Source organism: Anopheles nili, chromosome 3 (genome assembly GCF_943737925.1).
Source record: "Anopheles nili chromosome 3, idAnoNiliSN_F5_01, whole genome shotgun sequence".
NCBI classification, from domain to species: Eukaryota; Metazoa; Arthropoda; class Insecta; order Diptera; family Culicidae; genus Anopheles; species Anopheles nili.
Genome location: NC_071292.1, coordinates 49,475,767 through 49,486,603, shown reverse-complemented (window position 1 = coordinate 49,486,603; position 10,837 = coordinate 49,475,767). Strand labels below are relative to the sequence as shown.

Sequence of the window (10,837 nt, the reverse complement as noted above, 5' to 3'; positions counted from 1 at the left end):
TGCTCATGAAAATGCAAAACTGGGTGCTGCTACAGCTTCCAGTGCATCCAAAGAGCACGCATCCTTTCCGCATCCTTTTTTTTTTATGAGCGTCCATTAATTAGCGTCAAAGCAATGGTGCAGCACTCCGTTAAAAACCGACCATCATGTTTGTTAGATGAACGTTGCGCTGTACAGATCGGTAACGGATTGCCAGGTCGTGTGTTTATTGCGCATTGCGCCATCATCACGCTAAAGTCCCTGATGTGTTTCGTATGTGGTGGTGCTTTGAATTAGACGTGTCCACCCTCCCCGCATGTTCGCCCAAGACCGTCTCTAAACTAGACATTGCTTAGAGCACGAGCTGTTGCTCGGTGGATGGTAAAGAGTTGCTGGGAGGAAGATTTTTCACATGCGAAAAAGCGAGAGGCATGATGCAGTTTTGCTTGCCATTTGTTTTTCACCAAGGGTTAGAGAAATTGAACTGATCGTAAATCAGCATTTGGTTGCTGGGGTTTTAGAGCAATAGTTGGCAAGCCTTTTTTTATCGATTCTCAAACATGAACCTGATCAATCCTTATGTTTCTATATGACTTTATTTTTCCGCTTAATCATCTTTGATTCCTTTCAATACCTTTATACCTTAAATCTATTACTAATGTAATCATTTCGTTTCCCCTTTATTTTCAGCGCTTTGGAAATGATGTAACAGCATCCTCTCGACGGCCAGAAACAGCACGCGGTATGTTTTGCGTTTTCCTTCACGACTTAGTCACTCACCCATGCCAGTAAGGAAGTCGCCACCCTCGATCATGCATCACGGTTTGGCGTGTTTTTGTTGGAGAAACATGCGCACTCGCCTTAACTCGCCGGTGCGATAAATATTCAACCCCACCCCAAGGTTTGATCGGTTTGATCTTTTGCCCACCCCAAACCAAGATGTTGTGTGATTTTCCGAGCGATCGTGAAAATTCTCGAACTGCCCGGCTCACCAAAGCGATCGTCGTGGTGGTGGTGGTGATCTGTCGGTGTGATGTTGGTGGGTTTTTGGGACGTTTTCTTTCGGAATGTGACATGCGCAGCAGGGACCCATTCGCAAGGACCGAATCGTTTGTGACGGGTGGAAACGATCGCCTGAGACGTAGAAGGAAATGAGAGAGAGAGAGAGAGAGAGAGTAAGGTGAGCTAAGGTCGTGTAGTTGTTCAGCTTTTCCGATCGTCGTCGTGGATCAAGCTGATCACCGTTGGTCCAGCTCTATCAGGAGAGCGGGAAAATCGCGTCGTGTGGGACTCGGGAAAATGAACGAAAGAACCAACAAAAAAACACTCCTTTCTGGCGCAGAAAACAACACACACACACACCGCTCGTTCCGATCGGTCCCTCACGCTGGTCTTTCTATTGCGCGCTCGAAAAACCCCTGGGGGAGGAAGAAAAAAAAAACGCGCGCCCAACCGCCTGCGGGGAGACGATCCAACGGCGGCAGACGATCGAACGACGACGAAAAAGCCGAACCAACAGCAACACGGGCAGGGCATCGCGCAGATCTGCGGCGTTCTATTAATAGCGGTGGAAAATCGAACGGAAAATCAGTACCGAGCTCGACCCGCACGTTACCGTGTCGTTTCTTCGTCGTCGTCGTCGTCAGAACCTGGTGAGCGCAGTTGGTGGTGGTGTGTGCTTGTGGTGGGGTTATAGTGGCCAGGTAGCATAGGGGAAGCATAGAGGGGGGGGGGGGGGAGCCTTCTATCTCGCTCTCTCTTGCTTGCTCTCGCAACACAAAGCGGTGAAGGAAAAAAAAACACAAGTGACTTTTAGGAGAAGCTGCGCAAACGCTTGAGACGCGCAGGCTTTGGCGCACGAAATTGCACGAAATGTCAAATGGCAAGCGGGGTTTGGGAAGTGAGCGGGCAGCAAAAAGAAAATGAATAAGTGAGCAAAACGAGACAGAGAGAGAGAGAACAGGACGAGAACGATCGTTTTGCCAGGGGTTTTCTAGAGCCCTGCCACGCGGTGCGCTGCGAAAGGTGAGTGAGTTTGTATGTGTGTGTGTGTGTGAGTGCGTGGAAAATGGCTTTTCCACATGGTATTACGGCTGTATTGGATTGCACGATTTTCCACGATCCAGAGACCATCGGGAGTGCGTCATACACAAGCGCAACCATTTTGGAAAACTGCGTGTTCGTGCGCTCCTACGCTTGGTTGGGAAAACTTCTTCTCTTACATCTTCCCGAGTGGCGCGAAAGGTGACTCATTAAGTGTTTCATTTCACGTGCACTCGTCCCCTTTTTGGTCTCTTTTTCCTGCCTTCCTGACGACGGCACCACCGAGGATCGTCATTTTTCATTCCCACCTCTACCTTAAGGGGCGCTGCTGCTGCTGCTTCTCGCTCGGGGAGTGTTTTTCCATTTTCTACCCCCCGAGCGCTGGGCAGCTGGATCGATCGGTTGCATCGCATGCGCCTTTTGGGCAAAACGGGCGATCTTCGTTGCGATCGGGGATCAACTTTCCTCCGCGGCTAAGCCTTGTGAAAAGGAAGGCAAGAGAATAGAGATATGCACGCTGTCGCAAGGAACACGCAAGGAGTGCTCCTCTCCTTCCGTCTCCTTCCCCACACACGCTTCCGTCTGTCTGCGATCTCTGGCGCGATCGCGTTGGGCATTTGCGTGCAGCTGTCCGGAAAGAAGGGAAATATTTCTCCCCTTGTGATCGTCACCGGTCACGAGGGCTTAGAGGCGGTTGTCTTTTTTTGTTTTTGGCTTTCTTCCTTCTGCCCATCCTCGACGGGCTTTTAAGAGTCGTGCGCGTTTGTGACCATTCGGTTCCAGATGATCGAGCCAATGGTGATCAATGTTCGTGCTTAAATGGTTCCGATAACAAGCGATTTGTGATCTTCGAAACGCATATCATACGTTGATCAGCCCCGTGGAAAATTCTCCCGCAAACCGGTGGAAATGCACGTAACAGCCATTGCGCTTGATCGTGTTGGGAAACGAAGCACCAACAAAAAAAAAACCTCCTAATCCATTCCAATCTCACGAACGCGAGTCTTCTCCCAGTACGAAACGGAAAAGTTGGGGGGTTTAGGAAAAGACGCGCACAGGCGGACGTACGCACGCGTGCGCATAATTTCCCGATGTTTTCCATTCCCAGCCTGCTAGCCAGCCTGGGGCAGTTGGGGGAATTTAGAACACACACACACGCGCACGCGATCATGCGCACGCGTGCCATCTCACTAAATCAAAGCGCCAGCTTTAGCGGTCTCTCGAGTGGCTCGCTAGGGCTTGCTTGCTGAAGGGCCGTGGCGTGCAGCGGTCGTCGGTAAATCATTCCAGACGCAGGAACTACAGCCAGCGGAGGGTTGGCCAGTTCATTAACGCACACACACACACACGTGCGCGCGGGTGCACGTCTTTGCGCAGGAAGAGTGCATGGTTTGCGCGCATGAAGAAAAAGCGCATCCTCGCCCGGGTTTGTGTGAGGAGTTTTTCGAGAAACACTCGAGAGCGTGCGTTTGTTTTTCACCATGGGGTGGAAAGGAACCCCCCCCCCACCCCACTGCACACAGCCTGCGGGGTTTTGGGGTTTTCGAAAAGCGTGTGTAATGCGCGCGTGCGCCTCTCTGGCGTTTTCTACTCTTTAATGAGCAAGACAAAAAGGCCGGATGGGCAAAAAGGGAGCGATCGTGAATTCGGGAAATTCGGGGGCCGGAGACGAGTGACGAGACATCCTACTGCTCTCTCTCTCTCTCCCTCTCGCTCTCTCTCTCTCTTGCTTCCTCCTGGATCACCTTCAAGACCCCCGCGGAAAGTCGGAAAACTCGGGTGCGTCTTTCCGATCACTTTGAGGCTCCTAATTGCTACTTCATCTCTGCCGTGCTGGCTTTACCGGGAGTACGTCGCCCTTCTTCAGCGTCTGGAACAGAGCGGGTGTGTGCGTGTGTGTGTGCTGCTGCTGCTGGTCGTTTTCATGTTCGCCCCTCCGCATGCGATGTCCCATCCCGCGAGGATGGCGCGTGCTGCAGCCGCACGACGAATGCGTTTCCGGTGGCGGTTTCATGTGACATGCACGTTTTAAATTGACGCCGATCTTGCGCCCCGTCGTGTGGCTTTTCCCTTTTTCTTTCCTTCTTCTTCTTGCTTCTTGCCTCTCACTTCCACCCACGCTCTCGTCTCGGGTGCACGTTTTCCGGTTGCGCTTAAGTTTCCACTTTCCATTCTCCGCCAATCCGTGTCTCTCTCTCTGCCTTCTCGTTTGTGTCGTTCACCACCCATCCGAAAGGAAAAGAAAAGGATGTTTGGTGACGGGAAGCGACGCGCTGTCATAATTACCCGTGAGTGGGACGAAGCAAAGGCCGAGGGGCATGTGGCAAATGGTCTCCTGCGAACCTCACAAACCAAACCAAACGGGATGAAACATGTCACGAGAACGAGCGGCTGCTGAAACGACCGGGACGACGGCCTTCGGGGAGGCCTGTTTCGATTTTTCCTCCCGCGCGCGTCGACGGGGGTTCGAATTTTCCTCCGATGCCAATCAGCAGCCCGAGAAGCAGCTTGTGGGAGGGTTTTGTTTTTCTCAACCCTCAAACCGGGCGGCTGAGACGATATTTATCGCCCGAAAAGTCAACAACGCAGCGCCGGTTGTGTGCGGTTGACGAGATGGAAAATCTCCTGCGCTCAGGCTGCTATCGGTGTTGACGTCGGTGGAAAATCACCACAAGGAGATGCTGAAAAACAAAAATGTCACAGCAAAACTGTCGAAACAAAAAACGAAAACCGCTCGGTTTGGCAATTTCCATGAAATTCAATAGCCGCACACACACACACGCATCCCCACGCCGGATGTTGGTGGAAAATGCGCGTTTTCCTGCTCGCGTGTTGTTTGTCACCTGGCCGCGCGTGGGATCGTGGAAAATCTGACGAGGAAAAAGGCACACCACGCTTCCGAACCCCGTTAGGGAATGTAATAAAATTATCGCGCGCGCACGTGCTCGTGAGTCGCGAGTTTGAATGTGGAAATTCGCTTTCCAATTTCACCCCACGATCGCGATCGAACTCGCTGGCACACGGTTGTTGTATTGATGATAAATTATTAGTTCCGTTGGAAATGGCTTCGAGGGTGGACTCGCAAGGATGGATTTTCCCCCAGCAGACCGCAACGAGACACCACGTGCGGAAAAAAGATCGTGCCATCACGTTATTTATGCGATGTCTGCTGCTCACAAATGAGCCTCGCGCACTTTGGGACGCCAAGAGTGCATCTGGTTTTTAAATTTCTTCCATCCGCCGGCCGAAGAGTCCTTTCTTCCCTTTTGGTAGGGCTCTCTTTTAGGCAGCCGACCGATCCGATATCGGGAGGGAAACCCGAAACAAAAAAGGTGGAAGCAAAGTTCGTTGAACGAAACTGTAACGAAATGAGTGTGTTTTTTTTTTCGGCCCTCAAGTGATCTTCCTCCATCGACGGGAAGTAGGTATGGTCATTAAAAAGAAAACGCCATCCCCCCCCCAGGTTTACTTTTCGACAAAACAAAACCGACCAAAAGAGTGCGTTCGTTCGACTCTCATCCTGTTGGAGTTCGGCTCCAACTTAAAGTTCGTAATAATAAATTCTACTGACGTGTTCTTTTAACTGATTCCACTAACACTTTATTCAAGTTAATTCGGTTGGGTCGTTCTTTAAACGCGCGCGGTGCGATGGTGCGATGGTGCGATGGTGCGATGGTGTTAAAAAAATTCACGTCTTCTCTCTGGCGTTTTTCCGTTGAAATCGGTTCAAATCCAATGGCCTCCTCGCGATGGCCGTTTTTTACCGCGTCATCTCTGCGATGTTTCCCTGTCCCTTCGGTAACGGCACTCTTATCCTGTCTCTTACCTGTCAGTGCCGTTACGTCAGGTAAACAAACAAACACGCGCCGAATTGTCTGTAACATTCTCCCACCCGGTACTTTGCTCGGATGGGCAATTTACCCTGTTTCAAGTGCGCAATCTGTTCGATAAACAATTCGGCAGCACGCCCTATCGCCTTATCAGTCCGTCTACTTTGGTAAGCTTGGTTGTACCGTGCCTATCCTCGGTCTACTTCCGTACTTCCAACACCGCTATTTTTGTTGCAGGTCGTTCCATCAATCCGCTAGCGGTCTGCACAGTTGCTCGCCTTACCTGTCCGTCGGCGGCTCTGACGACAGCCACTACTCTTCCCTTAGTGAGCGGTCCTGTCGTGGTCTTTTTCCCGTTTCTTCTGTGCATACAATTATTCGAAAACCGAATAACGTATCCAACAGATCTGAGCAGCCTGTTCCAATTAGAGAATCGGTCGATCTGAATAAGTGATTTAGTGCTGGAATGATGCAGGAGGTTGCGGCGTAGTTCTTCCGTCGTATCATGCGGTAGCGTCGAGGAAGTTGGCCATTCCTTTTCCGTCTGCCATAGAAAGCTCGGTCCTTTGATGTACTTGTCCTCAGGGTAGGGCACACCCAACCAGCTCACCTCGACGCTGGTGGCTTTGATCTTGCTGGCGTTCACCACCACCTCGAATCCGTACACGTCGATCCGCTCGGCGGTGGTGATCGGTAGCATGTCACCAGCCCGCACCTCTTCACCGTGACCCGGAAACGGTATGAAGAAAATGCCCACCTCGTAACGCGTTTGTGGCTGCAAACCCTCCACGGTGTATTCACTCAACGCCCGGTGGATGAGTGGGGTCGCATGGTACACGACACTGTCGATCTCACGGTACCGTAGCTGTATACCGTCCACGTAATCGAGCTCCTCATCATCCAGCTTGCGCCATGCGATCTTCGCCCAAGTCGCGTTCACCTCGGCAGCTCGCAGCTCCGGATCCTGGATGATCTCCTTGAGAAAGTTCGTTGGGTGGCTCATGTGCGGGAAGTGTCCGGAACCGATCGCGGGTGGTGGCGTGATCACGCGATCCGAGGGAGTACGGACGGTGTAGATCTGACTAGACGGTTGCGAGTTGACGTCTCGCAGGATAAGCGTGATCTTCACGCGATACTCCGTGTTGGCGTTCAGTCCTGGCAGCTCGAACTCGAGCTGTGGTGTCGCGATCAGATCGTCCGGAGGTGCGAACACCTGCGATTGCCATGTGGCGGTGTCGTTGTTGCGAGTGCGCGTGTATCGCAGCTCAACGCGACCATGCAGTCCCACGTACACCTGCGGCACGAGGAAAATGACACGCACAGTGTTCGCATCGATCGCGTCCAGGGCGAGCACTTTCAGGTCGACTTGCAGTCCGGAGAACGCTAGCCCACCAGCGGGTGTGCCGGCACCGTACTGGTTGTAGTTGATGCCGTTGCCCGTCGATGGTTGCGATCCAACCGGCCCAAAGGGCGGCCCATTCGGGAGGCTCTGGCCATGCAACAATGGAGGTCCTTGCGGTGGCAGATTCGGATCCTGCCCGTGGATGTGCTGCAGCAGCTGCTCGATGCGGATGTTGGGCGGTAAACTACCCGGTCCGTTTGGTCCCAGCACGTTCAACAGCTGCTTATCGAGCGCACTCGCCTGATGCTGGCCAGGATGTAGTCCCGGCTGACCGGGTGCCGTCGGAACGGGTTGTCCGGCCGGTTGGACGCCTGCCGAAGCCGGGTGCAGATACGGGTGAAAATCAGCACCGTAGTGGGGCTTGATTTCCGGCCCATAGTACCCGGGCGGACCGGGACGTTGCACACCGAGCGTGGCCGGTTTCATCGCGTCCTCGTAGCTGCCGTAATCGTACTTGCCATCGTCCAGCTCGGGCTCCTCAGGTTGGGCGCCACCGAAGATGTTGTTGAAGTGATCCTTCTTACCGGCGAACTCCTTGGGGTACTTTTTGTGGGGTTTGTCCTGCGGTACCTTCGGTGGTTTTCCGTCCACCGTCGGGTAGAAGGGCGTCGGTTCCTTCCCGGGCGCGTCCGGTGGGGGTTTCGCGTCCGTGCGAGGCGGTTTCGTTGGCAGGAATTGCCCGATCGTGCCCGGCATAAGCAGCGGCTTCAACACGTCGCTGCCGCTGGCCAGACCGTTATCGGTGTTGACACTGCAAGTCCAGTGCTGGCAGCATTCTTCACCCGGAATCGGCATCAACCGGGCGTTCCGTGGGCTACACGGTAGATGAGAAGGTGGCGTCGCTGGCACGGCAGGACACGCCGGTCGACATTCGACGATGCCGGTATCACAGTAACAGTGCTGCTCGCAACCCGTCAAATTGCTCGGTATATCCGACCAGTTATCGAAGAACTGACCCTTATACTCGCACGTCCCATTGTCGATGCAACGCATCCGCTCCGGGCAACAGCGGGGTGCGATCGCACGGAATGTGGCCGGATCCGGACCCCACTTGAGGCAGTGCGGATCCAGCACGTCCAACCCAAACTCAGACGGGCACTCGATCTTGGCACAGTGCACACCAGCCTCCGTACACAGACACAGCGCGTTGCACTCGTCGTGGAACTGATCATTCAGCTGGTACGTGCGGCCTTTGAACTTACATCCGGTGGACCGGTGGTCAGCTTCCGGTCCGGGTGTTTTTCCATCCCGTTCCGGCACCACCGTCGTCGAAGGTGACGATGAAGATGAAGCCGGTGCCATCATCATCATCACACCGCTGCTCTGCTCGTGGTCGTCCAGCGTGACATCGCAGAACTCGCGCTTACAGCAAGGATCGTGTGGGTCAGGCAGGACGACGCACTGTTCTGGGCGGGTCGAGTTAAGTGGAGCACAGCGTGGAGCACACTCCATCTCACCATCGCTGTTGCAGGTACAGATCTGCTCGCAACCGATCTCCATCCGTTCGTTGATGTCGTACGAGCGGTTCTTGTAGATGCAGCTCGTCACGATCGCCTTGGCGGTGGTCGGTTCCTCCGAGACGGGCGTCGGTTCGACACGTCCATCGGTGAACCGCTCTGAAGGGCAGATTAGCGTGGCACAGCACTCGTCCGTTTTGGAGGGATTCTCGTAGCAACCGGCTGCCAGAGCCGTTTTGCCGCGTTTCACGAATGGCCGGCCGCAACGGGCCTCGCAGCGCCATTTGCCGTCCTCCTCGCAGTGGCACCGTTCGTCGCAACCCTTGTCCACGGTGGCGTTGGTACGTGATGGCGGGTGAGTCCTTCTCTGGTGATCCGTTGCTTCGAAGGATTGGATCAAGCGGTTTCGCTCCCGAAGATGCTCGATCTCCATGTCTTCCAGGGCACGCCGAAGATCACGTTCACCCTGGGAGGGTACGGTTGTCCTTCTCCCAGTGGTACCACGCCGTTCTGCTTCGCTGTGCTGAGCCGATGACGGGCCGACTTGCGCGTCGTAGCGCAAAGAGTCGGTAAACGCAAAGGCCGGTGGCGGCGACGCGTTAACAGCTTCACGCTCTGTATCGGTATTGTATGGCGTCCTTAGCGTCGATCTTCCTGACGGGCCGGCTTGCACGTCGTAACGAAGGAAATCTGGAAACGCAATGGCCGGTCGCGACGATGCGCTCCCAGGTTCACGGTCGGTGCCGCCGACGTAAGGCGTCCCAAGCGTCGATCTCCGCGGCAGGGTGGCGGCCGAAGGAAATGTCACTTCTTCGACGGTTCCTGTGCGGATGCACGGGGATATCGCGCCTACACGTTGCTCGTTCAGCGACACTCCGAGCCCTCTCGACACGCTTGGGCTCAACTGAGCGATCTGCGCGGTCAGCCTGACGAAGCTTTCGTTCGCTTCCCTGGCTTGCTGTACCAACTCCTGAATCGAAACAGTGTCTTCCACTAGCTGAACTGCGGAAAGTTGTCGCACTGTGGAATTCGCGGTGGGGTTTGGTACATCGTTTTCGCGATTCATTCTCAGTCTGGTGTTCACCGATTCACAAGTAGAAAGCGAGTGATTTTTTTTAAAATGTTGGAGTTCGGCTCCAACTTAAAGTTCGTAATAATAAATTCTACTGACGTGTTCTTTTAACTGATTCCACTAACACTTTATTCAAGTTAATTCGGTTGGGTCGTTCTTTAAACGCGCGCGGTGCGATGGTGCGATGGTGCGATGGTGCGATGGTGTTAAAAAAATTCACGTCTTCTCTCTGGCGTTTTTCCGTTGAAATCGGTTCAAATCCAATGGCCTCCTCGCGATGGCCGTTTTTTACCGCGTCATCTCTGCGATGTTTCCCTGTCCCTTCGGTAACGGCACTCTTATCCTGTCTCTTACCTGTCAGTGCCGTTACGTCAGGTAAACAAACAAACACGCGCCGAATTGTCTGTAACACATCCCTTTAAGGCTGTTGTTGCTTCGTCGTGAACCGTGCTGTTGTCATTCGGTGGGGTTTTTCTCGAAAACCTTGCCGGCTGTGAAATATTAATTCGTTCACTCGCGCTACACGCGCTTCGCGGCCCACGGGTTTAATTTTCCTTGTTTTTCCTTGCGGTCGTGCCGTTTCGTGCGCAACCCATCTGACCTCCGATCTCCTCACGGGTTGGTTCCCTCACACGACGCGTTGGTTTGTTTAGTTGCGCAATCAAATCTCGCGCAAGAAGAAGCTGTCGAAAGGTGTCGCCTGTCGAACAAACACACAGACGCACACACCGCGTGTGGGTGGTGAAAAGTTTTTGAGTCGCCCAGCAAATGGGGCACGGTTTGAGGATTTTCCCTGACGTGGACTGTGCGTTGAGGAAAAAAAAAAGCGTCAGGCAAGGATCGTTTGCAAATGAGGGTGTTTTCAGGATGTGGGGTTGGATTGGGGGTGCCCAAAAAAAAGGCAAAGTCAAAATCCCTCCCCCCTGGACGGATCAACGCACACAACGTAGGGATGTGGAAGTTAATTTATTCCAGCTTTTTGAGCGAAAGAGCGGCGGTTTTAGCAAGGATTTCTTAATTATGATGCTTGTTTGTTCATAAACATTGGTTGTGC

The 10,837-nt window shown here is 53.5% G+C and overlaps 1 protein-coding gene across 1 annotated transcript; it reads right to left on the bottom strand.

Moving 5' to 3' along the window:
• Positions 1-331: 331 nt before the first annotated feature.
• LOC128724517 (putative epidermal cell surface receptor) lies at positions 332-9,144 on the bottom strand. Its single transcript, XM_053818242.1, has 2 exons — positions 6,362-9,144; positions 332-371 (listed from the first exon to the last, which is right to left on the bottom strand). The coding sequence occupies exons 1-2, from the start codon at positions 9,142-9,144 to the stop codon at positions 332-334; spliced, it is 2,823 nt and encodes a 940-aa protein (XP_053674217.1).
• Between the last annotated feature and the right edge of the window lie 1,693 nt (positions 9,145-10,837).